Consider the following 17,833-nt stretch of genomic DNA (forward strand, 5'->3'; position numbering starts at 1 on the left):
CACAATACACACTTTCCTACTGTACATGCATCCACTTGCAACCCTTGTCGGAAATGTAAAAACACTGAAGACAAATTAGATTATTTGGCTTTTAATTAAATGTCTTCGATTTCCTGCTGCTGTTCTGATTACAGCTAAAAAATGACCTCAAAACATTAGCCTTCAAAAACGAACTTCAGTCAAATACTGACACTCCCCTACACCCACACACGCACACACACCAACTGATCAAAGCACATTATGGATCCACTCAGCCAGCAGAAATCTGAAACTTCAGAGCCACTGATGATGAAATAACAGAATAACATTTGTGATTCCAGTGCTATCATGTGGTGACATGCCAAACCAGTAAATGCCAATAAGACCTTCAGGCTTTAATCTGCCTCATTTTTGTCGATGCTGCATATTTCACACTTTTGCTTTCGTCAGAGTCAGAGCCAATGAAAACGCACATCTGGCCTCCATCAGCCACTCCAATACTGGACATAGAAAAATAATCAACAGCTGAAACATTTGATTGCAGACATCTGCAATTTGACACGAGTGACACCGTCTCTTGCAAAATTAACCCCCAAAGGATGTTGGTGGGTATTAGAAACAGTGAATAATAAACAACATATGATTTGTTTTCCAACATTTAGAGTCATTCTGTCAATCTGGTCAGTTTGATCAATTCTGCAATGTCACACATTTTAAAAAATTATTTCATGGTCTTCTTCCACCCATATCTAATTCCGTTGTGTCTACAGTTTCTGAGGCTAAATTAAACTCATAAAACATGCAAGAAGGAGACTAGGTCATCATGGTATTGCCAGATTCCCTCTGGTCAAACTGCATTTTCAGCAATAAGCAGACATTCTCTACCAAAAAACAAACTTTAATTTCAAAGGTGGACAACTTAATGAAAGGTAGACTATTTAATGTAATATTTGCAGTTGCTCTGCACAACTAATTAAAAACAATGAACCTTGAATATTCAAAACTGGTATGCAAAATGTTCTCATTCCAGAAATATGTTATTGTGTAAAATGGTTAAAAGTTACATCTTAAATTTTCTAACCATTCACAGACATTCAATGTCATGAAATCATAGTATTGAGCTCAGTTACACAAGACACCATTTCATTAGATCAGTGAAGTGGTTAATAAAAATACTGTGTATACTTTTTTAAAAACAGATAAAATCTGCTTGTTGTAGAAATCCAATTTTCAATAGCATTTAAATATATAAACTATCTAAAATAAATGACATGCTAGCATTTCTTCTATGTGATAGTGTTTCTTCTCTTCTAATTACTGTAACAGTCAGACTCACCTGAATGGTCTGTCTCCCCCTATAGGAGAAGTGGCAGTACTCCAACTCTTGCGTGCTCCCTCCTCTTTATCATTCTTCTTCTTGCGGAGTGGCGGAGGCAAATATCCACTCTGGTTGCTCTTGTTGGGCAGGTACTGGTTGAAGGGCATGGCGGTTCGTGGCTCACTGACGGACGTCCGCCGTGCCGACATGTCGTCCTTACGGACGTCGGGCATCTTCCTGTGGGGGGGACCGTCGGACTCTGAGTCACTGCCGCGGCCTGTTGAGAGGAGGCGGGTGAATGAAGGAGTTTATTAACGGTGTCATGGACCTTTTATCACAGAGATCATATTATTCAGGATATAGCGTACAGCTTCTTTTCATTATTTAGAGACGTAGTGAAGGTGGAGGATAAACTCATATCAATTACAAGCATGCTTTAATCGCTGAGTCAATATACGTGAAATTACTTAAAAATGCTGCCTGCTCGTGCTTGAACACTGATTTCCATTAGTTTAATGTTATGATGACAGGAAAAAAACAACTCCATAAGATGTGCCATTGTGTTCTTGTGTTATAAACAATGTTCAGATTAATAAGAGATTCAAATTCTCACTCAAACGAAACACAGATTTATTGCAAATTACTTTTACTGCAATTCTTTACTCCATTAATTTTCCCACTTGATTGTTGTTAAACTATACTGTGATTACACAACAGTGTCTCTGATATGTTCCATTAACCGTCTGAATGATAATGTTTTAAAAATGATTCCCCTTTAAGCATCCCAGAGAGAAGGAGGCACACAGCTTGCTAAGTCATTGTCAGAGAGACACAGAGAGAGAATTGGAGGGAAAGAGAGAGAGAGGAACAAAAAACAAGTTGAGCAGAGAAACAGTTGATTCAAGTTCATTGCAGATATCCCATATTTCTAATCTATTACTAAAAATCTCACTTAAAATCTACAGAATTCCTCTCCAAGCCGCTGCATCAGATAGGCCTACAGTACATTAAAGTGCTGTTACAGTGTTATTACATGCAGTGCATTCCAGTGGCTGAACATAAATCAACCCCAAGCAGGTTGATGGGCTGTTTTATGAAACAAAGCAAGCAACATAAATCATCACTAAATTTGTATTGTGGAGCTCCTGCTGACTGAATTCTAGCCTACAGTTCGGAAGAATTCACTTAAGAAGCCACTGTGTCTGTCTGTATCATATTTTAAACACATTGTTAGCTCTTTAATGTCAGTGGCAACACCTGGCTTTGCAGAAGTGCATCGCTCAAGGACTTTCCCTATTAGGCATCTTAAATTCCTCTGCAAGATGTTCATCCTCAAGAGTACACACAGAAGAGAGAAACGAGGATAAAGCTAATTGAGGACATCACATGTTTACAATACCAGTCATTGCCATTCATTCAGCTGTTTTTGCTAACGCTAACCCGAATTCAACCCTCAGAAATAGCAGGTAATAGATACCTGCAGCCTTGCTTTACCCAAGGTCTCTCAAAATTCCTCTCCAAGATGTTCAGCATATGTGCCACTGGAATTCCCCTCCCTTTAGATGCATGCAGACTCAGTCTATGACCTATGAATTTATGACTCAATGTATATATTTTCCAAGTATAAACCCACAATTTCAACCAGATCTGAACTGTAAAATCTTCCCCTTAGTTCTGAACAGATACATGTGGATACAGCCACAGCTCTCAGTGGAAACAAACGTCACATTTTGAACTTGTGAAAACCTCCCTTTCTATCTATAGATTTCTTCATTTTTATGTGGTCTAAAAGATTGACAGATCAAGGTCCAAAAGAGGCCTTGAGGTATCTGTACTTCCAACAATAAATGGTTCAATTATGACTCTTAACCAATATCAATTGGAAACATGACTGACTCTACCATCCAAGTCTATCCATCCTTAAGGAACAACATATGTCTTTATAGGCGATCTGCTCTCTCTACACATATGGTAACACTGAAGCTTGAGGGAACGTTTATCATGGGTCATTGCCATAGTGTACCAGACCTTATTTACATCAATAATCATCAGCATGCAGTAATACTAAAGGAAATGTTAAAGCCACAGAGCCCAGTCCAATATGTGTTACACTGACTGAAAAGCAGGAACAGAAATTACAAATGAAGAGTGATACCCTCAGCATTTCTAATAGCATTGACATAAATGATGGCACTTTCTGGGATAGTGTTCATGCTTTTCGCCATTATATGGCACATGATCTTTCTAGGCAGACTGAACAGCAAACCTCTGCAAGGAGTCACATTTTTGATATTGATCTTGATCACATGGAAAATTGTCCAGACTGAGTCAACAGTAGGGTAAAGTTCTGTTTGCTGGTTCCATCCAGGATCTGGTTCTCAGATACCAGGATTTGCAAACAAATCTCTTATCGAAACCTTTATCTCTCCTTATTCTTATTATTAGTAAAGTTGAAAACATATAGGAAGTATGTTTCTCACTTTTGGCTAGCATTGACCATCACTAAAACAGCTGAAGCGGATTAACGTAAATTCTCAAACAGCTAAAATGGAGCTTTTGGCTGTTGTCCGTTTAACGTGCTCTGTACAAGCTGGTGTCTCTGCTAAGCTAAAGATTGTTTGTGAGGGTAAAGAAACAACATGAGCACAACCTCGACAAGACAAACAGAGTGCAAAAGAAACTGTCTAGCTGATCTCGTCAAGTCCATTTCAGCAGATTCTCCCATTCCCAAACTTTCAAGAATATCATATATATATTTTAACCTTATAAAACTTAATAGTGCTGACCTCTTACCTCCAGCATTTGAAGCAAGTAGCTCGTGAAAAAATCAAGTGTAAAAGTAAGTAGGCATCATTGCACTGCATTTTCTGGTTGTAGTTGGCTGTTATCTTAATTATCTTTGAGTTTTAGTTATTTATAACTTTATCGTTGTTGGCATGTTATCGAGTCAACAGCTTGGCTGAGGCCGTAGTAGCACAGAGGACAACGAGGCAATGCCACTGAAAGAAAGCCCAAGACGACGTATTCAATTCAGTTTAAACTTCAAGGAACACAACTTAAACATGTTCATTATTATTCTGTGCGTGTGCATTTTCAACCTCGCTTTCAATTCATATTGACACCGGATGAGAGTCCCAGAAGAGATAGGTGTCCTAAATCATGTCAGAAATGAGCAGCTTTCTGGAGCTGGGCATGAAGGCATGTGTTGTGAGAGCAGGAGTATAAAAACATTTTATAGACTGGAGAGCTGGTATTTTATTTAACTACTGTATACTGGTCTTCAGGGCAGTTTCTTATAAAAAAAACAAAACAAAAAACAAAACATCTCAATGACATCACTCAGTTTATTCTTTCAAACAGCCTTTGACTAAAAATGGGTGTTGTCCTGCAAAAATAAAAAGAGAGGAGTCCAGGCTTTACTAGAGGAGCACCAGAAGCACAAAGTGTCACATTTATCAACACTGGATCCATCTACAAAACATGGCCCAAACAAAAGAGCATTGCCAATATTGAATCTCATTCAGAGATTGAATTAAATTCTTCTCTCTGTCCCCTAATTACTGTCAGGGTGAAGTCAGTTTACAGAGCTGAATAGTGAAAGGGCTTTGTCTAAAAAGGTCACGGCAGGGAAAACCTGGCCGAGTCGAGTTTGTGTGTATGCTGATAAATGGATGCTCTTGTTCTGGGTGTTCTCAACGCTCCCTGTGATTGGGTGATAACTGCATTGTTATCTTGTTCTCACTTCTCTGGTTTGTGCCTCCTGGGTCTGATCTGAACACTGATAGTGTGATACCCTCAATACTAGCAAGCACTTACAAATATTATCAGACATGCAAATTTCTACAAACTGTTGGACCAAATATGTAGATCTTGCTTCTTAAAGGACATTCAGATTAGGTTGTCAATCTGTGATGTTCACTCCAGGAGTCGCTTTGTGAAAATGTGCTGTTATTCAGTTTTTTTTTTATGTAGCTCTACTCCTGCATGTCTCTAACTTGTTTTTACTCAGTTAGCAATTTGATTAGATTTTCCCAAAATGTCAGAGCATGTTACTTTGGATCAGAGGTGGGCGTATGGGAATACGAGCAGCTTGATGATGTGACTAATCAGCTGTGGGTTTCACGTGTTGGTGGACAGGTTGATTGTGATTATGCTTGTATAGTAAAAGCTAAAGGGTTTAAAATAATATATTGTGGCAGCTTTTCATTCTGGTCTATTAAGGCTATTGAGAAGAAAACTGTCTCTCACTGCTGAGATGGACTCCTCCTTGTATGATTGTGTGTCATTCAAACTGTTCAATGGGTCATTTTGGACATAAAAATCTTGAGTTGTGATGTAGAGCTAATCACCTTTCTGCTATCAAAAACTATGACTCTGCAAATTCAAATTACAAGGTTCATTACTTTGTTTTTAACAAAAAGGTATGGAGGGTGGATTTTTTTCCCCCCTTTATTTAACATCAACATTCAGAGAGGTTTTTAATTAGTTTGACTGTTGGTGACAGCAGCTTAGGCTTTGGAGACGGTAGTTTCCTTTGCACTTCCCTCAAAACAAAAACACAGTCAGACAGGATGCTTGGTCTCACTGTGTTTCCCACATGCAGTTCAGAGATGAAACGTACATTAAGTTTCATGACGACTTCTGTAACTTTTTATAGGCTGTCATTAAAATTTAAAAGGGTCAAATTCAAATAAAGTGTAGCAATCAACAGTTTTCAATGACAGCATATGGTCGGTTTGGCGTTATAAAGTACTTCCATGCTGCCAAACTCTATTTTTGACTGCATTTTACACTTCAGCATGAAGTATAAAACACAGTTCACAGCTGTTCACAGTTTGTTTGTCTTGAGAAAGTTAACATTATATAGAATTGTTATGCTACCATGTTGGATGCATTAAATTACACATGCCAATATATGTTATCTAAACAAAAACGTATTATAGACGAATAAACAAAGCAATATAAAGATTACGTACATGCACATATCTTTATGTTGTGTCTTTTCTGTAACAGTACTCACTGTACTATCCATTAGTGTAGCTTTGCATGTGTGTTAACACTAGTAGAGTATATTGATTAACTGAATCCTAAAGGAGGTACAACCACATAAAAACACACTGAAAATTTGTCAGATCAAAAACCACGAAAAGTCTTCATTCATACAACCACACCTCTTTCTCTTCTTTGTCTCACTATATAAGGATGTTTCATCTCTTCCTCTCTCTCTAGTGCCATCAATCATCTCATTCCACACTTAAAGAGAGTTATCAAACAACTGTAGCCCAGGGCGACGGACTCAAACACTCAGCACAGGCCACTTTTGTGCGGATGTCAGTGGCAGAGCTGGAAATCCTCACTGAAAGGTGTCACAAACACTACGGGACGGCAAAGTTGGACAAGCACGATGGCTGAGGCACCCTTTCACATACATACTGTGCACAAATAGATAAACCCACACAGATGAAATAGAAGATAAAATTACTGCAAAAGAAAAACAGAATTGCTGCAACATGCCATTTTTCAAGGTAAATGAAGAATCTGAGAATTGATGTATTTTCATATTGTTTTTTACTGAATTCCTTTTTCTTTTAGAAAACACATTGGCTTTTTTTGTCAGTTGAATTAAAAGATTTATATCAAAATTTTAAACATTTATCTCTACCACTGGCCAGGCAGAAGTTACGCATCTCAGTGTTCAAACTACAGAAGTCTCCAGATTTTATTCCTCTCGAGGGGTTGAGAGGAATCTGATGTGTAAACAGCAAATGACTGCATTGGAGCCTTCTCGTCACTTTTATTTGATCAACTAAATCAATTTTTCCAGTTTCCATGAGGACCAATTAATCTAACCTCACCTGACGTGACTGTCATTTGAAGTCATGTTGGTGGAGCCTGTGTTAACATTACACAACAGTTATGTGTTTGAAACAAAAACAGATGTGACTGCATTTGTTATTGTAAGAAGGCCTGCGCATGTTTTTTTGACATTGCAGATTCAGATATGAGTGATCCAAGAAATGATAGAGACACACAAAGGATGTACACGAGCAGCTTTTCAGAAAGGAACTTCGGCTTGTGGTGTGTAGCCTTTTTCCTGGATTTATAACACAATGAATTTCTAATATTTTAAAATTTAAAAGGTGAACTGCAGACAACAATTTCTTTTTACAGACAATAAATGCAGAACAGTTTGGAACATAAACAGGCATTGCAGAACAACACAGTGGCACAAACTACTTAATTTACAGTATATGTACACTGTGTCTATGTGCTGAATTTGAGTACTGAATTTCTTCCCTTTCACAAGACATATAGGGGTAGCTAAAGTGAAACAATAGCTATAGCTTGACTTCAAAACAGGCATCGCACTGAGATCATTCACTTTATTCTTTCAAATAGCCTTTGACTAGCACTGGGCGTTGTCCTGCGAAAACACAGGGAGGAGAACAACAGGCTTTACTACAGTAGCACTAGAAGGACAATGCACCTCATTTATCTATATACCATATCTGTACACCACAATTGACCCAAACAAAACAGCCGGTACTGAATTACTTCCCTTCCACAAGACATATGGCTGTGGCTAAAATGGCACAATGGCTATTGAACAGATTTAACCTGCAACCTTTAATTTAAAAGGATGGTCATTGTAATCACAAGATCACACTTTCACAATCAATTCAAACTAGTATCGGTAGTGTTCTATGTGAATATGAAGAGTGTATAAAGACTATTTCCTACCATCGCTGCTGCCGCGGGCGACCAGGACGTCCGGTGACGGGGTCTGTCGTGAGCGTGAGCCGAAGGAGTCCAGACTGTCGAACGAGTCCTCGCGGCCGTGGCGCGGCGGGGAGAGAGAGTCGCTGCGCTCAGAGTCCCAGCAGTCGATGTAGCCACTGTCCCGGATGCTGCGTTTAGGGCTCTCTGCCTCCTCCGCCTCCTGAAAATTTATAAACACATAACCACGTTGTATTAAATGCACAAATTAGCATAAAATGCTTGAATACATAAGGAAAGATACACAACAGTTCTTGTAAAGTACATTGAGTAAACTTGTGTTGCGTGTCCTTAAATTCATCCGACAACTAAAGAGAATTTAATTTTCACATCGTCAAACAATAACTAGGTGAAAATAACCTGAAGAATCTGTTTATGTCCCACCCCCTCCAAACATCTCACTGTAGTGGTAGATCAACTCTCTCCAGCCTTCTTGGGTTTATGCTCATTGCATTTTCTCACCTTTTCTTCTGCTCAAATCCCTCTCTGTCACTCTCTCTTCACCCCAGTGACCCCTCCCTTTGTCTGTCTACAGTTGAAACATGTCTTTGCAGCTAATGGAAGGTGGGGAAAGGCCTTTCCTGTCTACCAAAAGACTTCCTGTTCCTGACCCCTGGACCGTTATGCAACTCCAAATCCTTTGACAAACTCTGTATTGTGTTTTCAACTAGGCTGTATTGCCACAGAACTTCTGTCTCACGTATTGCTTTTCTAACATAAATTCATCTTTCTTTGGTAAAGCAAAGACATTGTACAGTAAAGGTGCGTCAAATTTGATGATCAAGGTTCAATCTCAGGTAAACGTTTTGTTTTACCACTGCAAGAATTTTATCTCAACTTTAACCCAATTGTTGTTGTTGCCTAAACATAACAACCTACACATCGCATTTAGTGCTTAAAGGGCTTGTTCAGTTTTGGCTTAATCTGACTAGGTTTGAGAGGGATATCTGAAAACCTGAGCAGATAAAACCAAAACTATGACTAGATACGACCAGTGGCAAGTGAGGTGGTATATTTTTTCCTAATTTGGTTGAACTGACCCTACTTACAATAAGTGAGCAGATTAAACTGCAACTGGGCCACACATTTACCTGCTTCTTGCATTTCATGACCATTAGAAATGAGCTGGGATGTGCCAATTTAATTTTAAACCTGACGTGCTTTCCTTGAGTTTATTATTAATCTCTTTTTTTGTTTCATAGAAACGTGGCTTTGTTTTGGTCAGCAGCAACGTGTGAACATCTGGAAGAGTTATTCTGAGTTGGCGGTGATTTCTCAGTTTTACTGAACAGAAAAGGGACGTCACATTGTGGAATAAATAGCATGGGGGTGACATCATGGTTATGAGTGGTTATCATAGAGAGTGTGTGTGTCTTGGGGGCTTACTAATGCTAACTTTTCTCTATCCCTTTGAGTCAGTAAAGAAGTGGAAACAGGTCAAGGTGATTGACACAAGAGCCCAATTTAATAGAGGTCATCCTTGGACGTCGGGTGGGGGGTGTTATATGCTGCCTGAGATGATTTCTGAGAAGTCTGCGTGCGTTTAATAAACACACTCATTCAGTGAATCTCAAAACTAATTGTAACACTAATTTGTTTTGCTCAAAGTCATCTTGACAGAACATTTGGTTAATCAATCAAATCTGTGATTTTATGTTTACAGGAAAAGTACAACCTCTATTTACCCCTTATACTGTACTCCACCAGCTGTGGTTGCTAGGAGATTTGAAATACAACTGCAACAGCAACTACTTACTGTATTGTCCCGGTACTTTAGATTAGGATTTTCATGGTATTTTTAGCACTAACTTACTAAACATGACTTAGCAAACCTTTCGCATCTGTGACAGCAGGCCCTCAAACTCTTTCAGGTCCAGCGTGGGCCCGTTGTAGGAGGTACAGCCGTTGGCAGCACGACCCAACCAGTAGATGGTGACTAGAACCTGAAGGAAAGAAAAAATACAGTCGGACATCATGATGAAATCAGATGATACTTTGTAAAGAAAGCTTCAAAGCAAAGGATGGAAAATTACTCTAATGATACCTTGGATGCAGACATACTGTCCATTAGACTGTCAAGACAAAACATGTCATTCAAGGTACATTGAGTCAATTTGATTGAAGACTGAGGTGGCTGTTCCAAACCAATCATTGCCATAACATGACTACAACTGCATAACATTAGGGTATTGTTATTTAATGTTTTCCAGAGGAAAATTGTGCCATGTACAGGATGAACATGTAGCAGTTCAGGCCAACATATGAAACCTTTCACTAGTCTTCTACATAGGTAAAATAGCTAAAAACAATATTTTGTCAGCTCATGGTTGTATTGCAGGAAGGTCTAAGTGCACGAAGCAAACCATTCCCCACTCTGTTCCTTTCACTGAACTCCCTACAAAGCAACACAAGCTGGCTTTGTGGCCATTATAATCCAGCGTCTTCCAAAGAAGTTACATGTTAGCTAACGCGTCCTGCACAAACATGACAAGACTGAGCCATTGTTCAGACCACAGGCACTTCGCCTGCTAAAACACAGCATCCCTTCAGGGGTCACTATGATTTATATTTGCCTGTTAACTAGCTTTGCCGTGAGTGCATAAATTACCAGGTCAATCTCCTCTCCTTCCAACACAGTGACACTGTAAAATAGGTAGCAGAAGGAGGCCATACTTCTGACTCTTGCTTGTAACCTAATGTCCTGAAGTAATGCTGAATGTGACTGAGGAACAGAAGCTTACTGCATTCAGTGTAACTCCCTTTGGAGTCAGCTAAATGCCTAAAATGCAGAATGTACAGATTGGGTGTAGCCACAGGGAGATCACACAGAGCTGCACCTTTAGCACTGTTGGCTAAGTGTTCCTGGCTATATTTACTGTGTCCATGTCAACCGGCACTCTACAGGGACTGCTTTGATAAGAAAGCTCAGCATGGCTTAATGTGTTTATTTCAGTCATACTGTCAGTGTAAACACCCTCTGCCGTTCAAACACACTTGGAAGAAGAGCAAAGGAACTTCTTGGCGTGCTGATCAGAAGAAGCACTTCTGTCTTTTCCATGTGATACTGTGCTGATTCCTGAAGGGAAATTCATCTTTTAGCCCAAACTAGAGCATTACTAAGCTGCAACTATACAGCATGAAGTTTAATGTTTTGCTCAAGGAAATGTCAAAAGAGTGGACACAAGATCACCGGGGATCAAACCAGAACTCTTTTCAAATGTAGATCACAACTACTGGTGATAGATGTGCAGTCTTGGCATTTGTCTTCAGGTAAATTACCTTCACATGATGTTTCATCTTGCCACCGGACAGAACATACTAAGTACTGTGCTAAAGCAATACTGCACCTGCTGTGGTTATGCTTCATTATCTGCACGCTTTAGCACCCGGAGCAGTGTGTATCGCTTCTGTGTCACCAGTACAACGATAACATCCGTGCCAGCTCCAATTGGAAGTGGGTCAGCACCAAATGTGTTTCAGTTGCTTACCAGTATGCTTTAAAATGCATCCATATTGATCCCAACAGCACAAACGCAATGGGAAAACATGCCACAACTGCGCCTGCATGATTTAGACATGCAACACTAAACCTAAAACAAACAACAAACACCGAAAGTTGGACACAAGCACTGAGCCACAGTAGTTCAAAGAAAACATGTCAGTGGAGTCTTGACAGACAAAAACATAAAAGACGGGCCAGACAGTGAAGTTATGCACAGCGTCACACTTGCTTTGCCTTTTCAGTTTCAGCAGCAGTCTGATCTGGCAGATGCAGAAAGACCTGTCAAAGAGGTTCCATCTGAGAACGACAATCATCTCTTTGTTTCATGTGCACACACACACACTTACGTGATGCATACACAATAAACCCAAGAGAGCAGTAGTGGTACATATAGAAACAGATTGCCTATACTAGTCATCACAATACACACATGCACAATCAGCCCATCTCATGACCGCTGCAATATTCCATCCATCCTCTTTTTACGTCAACATCCAATCTGTTTGCTAAACAACACCTTCATCACCAAATCAGCAAATTCTTCTCGGTGCAGTTCCTTCACCTCTCAATATGTGATGTGCTGCAGAGACAGCTGCTATCAAATCCTAGTCCTCAGCCTGAGTCTGCAGGGAAGATCCATAGTAGTAGTAGCATATCATGGTAGCAGGTCCCGGCTGCTGGGACTTTGTGGGCCGTTTGCTATTGCTGAAAATGCTGGCTAATGTGGCTGACAGTCCCTGAATGTAGTCAGCTAAATGAGCTAGCAGCCCAGGCCGGCTCTGCAGCTCGACACATTAACTTGTACAGTGCAGAGCAGCATCACAGAGTGTGAGAGAGAGAGAGAGTGTGTGAGAGAGAGAGCGCTTTGACTGCAGAGTGGGCAGGGCTAGCAATACATGTTCCACTTCTTAAAGCAGCATTATTAGAAAAGGAGAAGAGGGTGCTGGGGTATATTTGAACAACACTGGGCCTGTGAAAATGAATAATTAGAAGGGAGGCACAACAACAAACACACATAATAAAATAGGCCGAATAGGAAGAACTAAACTAGATAGAATATGCAGAGAAAGATAACAGAAAAGGGTATTTACGGTCACGATTAGAAATTAAAGAAATAAAAGAGAAAAAGAATGGGGTCCTACAAACAGTACTGTAGGTGGAGTCTATGCGTAACTGACAATGCAAGAAGAGCTGGAATAAGTAAAGAATGGAATAAGAAATAATAGAGACGAAAGCAGGTAGAGTACTTAGAATCGAAAGATTTGGTAGAGAAGATCACATAGGATAGATAAAAGTAGAACAGCCAGATAAGGTAAAGCTACAATAGCTTCAAACTGTAAAGTCAGACTACAAATAGTAAAGAGTAGAATAATACAGTACATAGAGAGGACTGTAGAGGGAACAGAACTGGTCCAGCTGGACATGATAAGAAAGAAAAGAGAGTGACAAACACAGCACAAACAGAAACACTGGACCATAATAACAGTTTCCATCCAAACATACATTTAGCACACAAACAAATGATCCCACTGTAATCCAGAAGTATCACTTACATTCTTCAGCTTTCTGCTGCAGTCACTTCCCCTGAGAGAATGAGAAAGAAAGAGAGAGTGAGGCATTGACTTTTGGTATTATTTAATGAAATATCTTACATAAAAATAACAGCAGACACCTTTTAAACCAACCAACTCCCACATCACCCACAAAATATAGAGGAATCTGCAGTGGCTGTAGCCCACGCAAGGAGAACTAACAGACTCTACACATCACTGGATCCAGTTTGTTGTTTGGTGATCTATTTGTTATTTCCAGCAGTTATGTTCTATGGCTGCAGTTTGACTTCAGCTATTTAAAAAATAAACTACGTCATGGAATATTTGTGTTAGTTCCACTGGACCAAAGAGCAAGGGCGCTTTTCTAGATCTGCCATTTTGCACCAGCAGTCATCATTCACAAAGACTTTTTTTTTTTCCAACAGAAAGTCAGAAGTCCGAAGAGACAGATGTCACAATGGTGGCCAGATGGTTTGACTGCCAAGTGATCTCTGGGAGGTGCACTGCAGAAACACCACAGCAGTGGCCACGCAGCGCCACAGATGTTGCCAAAATGAAAAGATGTGGATCTTGCGGATCACCACTTGAAGCTATAAATGTGAAGTGGAATGAACCAGTTGTAAAACTGACCCCAATACACACTTGTGTTGTGGAAATACATACTTCTAAGCTAGAGAGGAAGACAGAGCAGCACCAAGGAAACGGACTAAAATACAGACACACACATAAAGAGGTACGACAATGTACAAGACCTGGACTCCTCTGTTAGTCTTAACTCAAAATCCTTCATTTCTCTTTTCCTGAACTGTTGACCACAAAAGACCTGTTCAGCCTGAGGACAGGTCAAAAATCACAACAGACAAACACACAAAATAAAGTGATATGTCACTCCTTAACTATGGAAAACAATTATACACAAAGCAACTCATGCTAATAATTAGGCTAACCAAAATTCCCCCAAACAAAAGAACAGAGTTGAAGGCAAGACAGACCTGCCAAAGTCTTTCTGCTAGAATCAAACTACTCTAATGGAGACGCCTGGTCATCCTCAGGCTTCAGCCTGGATGGCGACCAAAAAAGCTCTAAATCTGTATTCAGGCTCATTGGGTTAAATGCTCTGCAATACAACCAAGTGCTAGCCCAAAGCCAGCCTTATAGGAGATCAAATAATTCTCAAAATTGATACATATGGAGAGAAGCCAGCATGGGAGAGATGTGGTTTCTATTTTTGGTGCTAGTTGTGAGGCGGCTGGCTGCAGCGTTTTGCAGGATTGATCAGCAGGAAAACATGATGCTTTGAATAGATTTCCCTCATTATGAATCATAACACGTTATCTAGATCAGCAATAATAACAAATCTTTTTTAATGGATATGATAGGTCAGTTCACATGGATAATAGACCACCTTATATAGAAAACCAATTATCTATGGAAAACACATTGCCATGTATGGGCAAAGGATTGCTTTACATGAAATACAGGTTCCCATTTATGGAAAATAAATAACCTTTTAAAAAAACAGGTAGAAAACTGACAACAGGTTGCATTGTATGGGTATGAAAATGTCTTACTGTGAAAAGCATCATCTGAAATGGATAACAGGGCTATATTTGGTGAAAATGAATAAGAATAAAGCTGGTGCTTCCCTGTGCTGCAAGTAGGTGAGCGTGCATAGGTGTTTCACTTGGAGATGTTCATGTGGCTGTTTCTTTTATACTTGTATGAAGAGCTGAATCAACCAATCAGCTTGTTTGAGGCATATGTCCGGGTGACGTATTGTTGTTGCAGGTTCGTAGAGACGTTTACGTCCATCTTCGGAGAATTCCAGCTTAACAGGTCCTTACTATATATACACACTGCACTGTAGCTATATCTACCAGGGATCCAAGTAAAGACACAACAAATGTTGGATAACAGATCTTGTATGGATGCAAAACAGCTTATAAGGATGATGTACTGCATCACCTTGTATGGGAAATGTATTGGCCAATATGGAAAACAGAACTTAGAAACTATAAGACATTAAGGTTTCTTTAATCAATGAGTTGCATGATAGAATAATAACTGTTGTCCAATTGTTGTCAAACAAAAGCCACAACATCTGCAAAATGAAAAAGATCTCATTCATAGAATAGAGAACATATTGAATTCTGAATTCATGGTATACATTATGTGTTTATAGCTAGTTTCCGAAGCCTGAGGGTCCCAAAGCCCAACTCACTCAACACACAAGTGACACCCAAATTGCAGTTGTGGGAGTTTTCCATGACAGCAGTGAGCCGAGAAAGAGCAGAGTGAAAGAGGAGATGAAGAGCAAGGTGAAAGTAGCTGGAGGGAATCATTTGTAAACCCCCCCCCTTTCTTCCTCATCATCCTCTCTTTCTGTCAGCTGACTAAATAAACACAGAGACAGATTCCACCAGGTATGAGATCATATTTACGGGCATATTCTACCTTTTATTCCTTTCTGTCCGTCTCTTTGTCTCCATCAGAGTATCCATGATTGTATTCAAACAGTATCAGGAATAAACAAACACAAATGTCAAAGATCTTTGACAATTTCAAAATGACCATGTTGTAACCATATTCATATTGGAGATAATATAATATAAACAATTGTGGGTTTTATCCTTATTCTTCTTGCATTTACTCCTTAGAATATATATATAACTCCAATAATAGTAATGACATATATTAAAGGAAATTATGTCACTTTGGAAAAGTCTGCAATAACTGCATTCTTTGTTAGCACTTACGAAAAATTGAATGATGAACTAACGACTTATATTTCTCTCCCAATTGTTTATTGTATTCTACCTACAATTTAATGCTTTTAAGATTAGAAAAGCTGAGGGGAAATGTCACATTGAGCAATGTTTTATCAATTACAAAAATGCAGTGTGTTTTCTTGTGGACTATTTTTATCATATTTATTTCTACCCAACCGAGGGAAACACATTTAATTTGTGTTTTATTTTTTGGCAGCATTTCAAAACTTTCCGTAAATTATGCTAGACAGCTGAATGGATGTGCAGCTTCTCTCTCCTCTCATTGACTCTGCCTGGCAAACTGTCACTTATCTTGGAAATCGATCTGTTTCCATCAACATGCAGAGGAACAGGAGGTATTTCAGGCCTGAGCTCATAGTGTATCAGAACCTGCCTGTCTTTACGCCTCCCTGTCCAAAGCTGTTTCCTAAATGAGTAAACACCTGTCCAGAGGATTCATGGGGGAGAAGCACCGAAACTGCTTCCTGCTGTACAAGCTGCAGGACAATAGCCTCCTGTACGACGGAGGATTACATAACAACTGGAAAAATCAGAGGACCACTTAAACAATGACACCGATGTTTCCTTTTCAGTTTGCAACTGTAGAGATTGCTCATAAGTTCCTGACGATATCTCTAGAGTGAGCATATTCATGTGAAAATCGCCTTCCACAGAAAAAGACGATCCATTACAGCCAAGATGAAGCTTTGACTTGGTTATTTGAACTACTGTTTGACCTTGGGAAAAACATTGACATTTTACCACCTGTAAGCATCTGTTCAAATTCAAAATTCTGTTGGTAAGAACAACAGGCTGTGCCTTGTACTCAAGTAGGGGTCGTTCCCAAAAGGCGACAGTCTTGTAACGTAGCTCATCTCTCAGATGATGCAGCGGAGGCACCGCAAATTAACAAAATACTGTCTGGTGTTGAAGCAAAAAGCAAGAGGGACAGGAAAAAGGCATAACTGCAGGAGCTACAAGTTACCAATTGCACAGCTTTTTATCAAACACTTTGATATTGTCATTATCCTGAACCAAGGTCCTTGCACTCACTGTAGCCAAGCAGCATCCCTCCTCCTCCGCTGCTTGTATTATCTTGCCATGCAGTTAAATAAACAAAGATAAAAACAATCCTTATTTCTTGAATGAGAGGTCAATCCTGCCCCTGCTCTCAATCTGACTGGACATTGGAGAGCCTCAGGATCTCACATGTCAATCTGACTGAGCAAAGCGAACAAGGCAAAGTCAATTTGCAACCAGTCTTGCCCCGATCCTCATAGAAAAGAATGGGGAGTGAAATTCTGTGTGACTGCAGACAGCGTATTTTAGGATAGGCTATGTGGGTTGCATTCAAAATTATTTTAACAAATTACACATCAGTTAAAATAAGTTTGAACATGATTGTTTGACACAAACTAGAGTAACAATATGTGTGTTGAGGCTAAAGGCTGTCACCTCCAGGAAAAAAAATAATTCACTTCAAACTTCATCCAAGTCCATGTCTTATTTACAGTGTCTCCTGTGTGTTAATTAACCAGTTAATGTCAAGTTATGTTTGAAAAAAGTAAATGAGGAAATTACAGGAATAAATGGACTAAACTTGAGCTAAAGAAAACAGCAAAAGAATGATGTTTACTCTTGCAAACCTGCACACGTTAAAATGGCTTTTGTTTCTGAGCATAAGTGTACAAAAACACCCATGCATATACACACACACGTCAATGCTTTCAAAGAATCCCTCGTCTTGACAGAACCAGTCAAGCAGCTCCTCCTGAGACCAGCTAAGATTAGCACTGTCCCCTCTCTCTCCCCTCGTCTCCAGCAGCACCTTTCTAAACCCTTCTGTGAATGAAACCATGTTGACACACAGCCAGCATGAGGACAGCACATGTAACCCACACATACGCACACACAGTATATATATAAAAAAAACTGC

General features: G+C 39.6%; 1 protein-coding gene across 1 annotated transcript in view; it reads right to left on the reverse strand.

The window, feature by feature from the left end:
* The window catches only part of LOC139291045 (LIM and calponin homology domains-containing protein 1-like), an 80,827-nt gene that overhangs the window by 21,416 nt on the left and 41,578 nt on the right, over positions 1-17,833 (reverse strand). The window contains exons 5-8 of the mRNA XM_070912943.1: positions 13,130-13,160; positions 9,907-10,017; positions 8,039-8,237; positions 1,316-1,574 (exon numbers count right to left, since the gene is read on the reverse strand). Of these exons, the coding sequence (XP_070769044.1) occupies positions 1,316-1,574; positions 8,039-8,237; positions 9,907-10,017; positions 13,130-13,160 (600 nt within the window). The remainder of the gene's footprint in view (positions 1-1,315; positions 1,575-8,038; positions 8,238-9,906; positions 10,018-13,129; positions 13,161-17,833) is intronic.

The sequence above is a fragment of the Enoplosus armatus genome, chromosome 10 (genome assembly GCF_043641665.1).
Source record: "Enoplosus armatus isolate fEnoArm2 chromosome 10, fEnoArm2.hap1, whole genome shotgun sequence".
NCBI lineage: Eukaryota > Metazoa > Chordata > Actinopteri > Centrarchiformes > Enoplosidae > Enoplosus > Enoplosus armatus.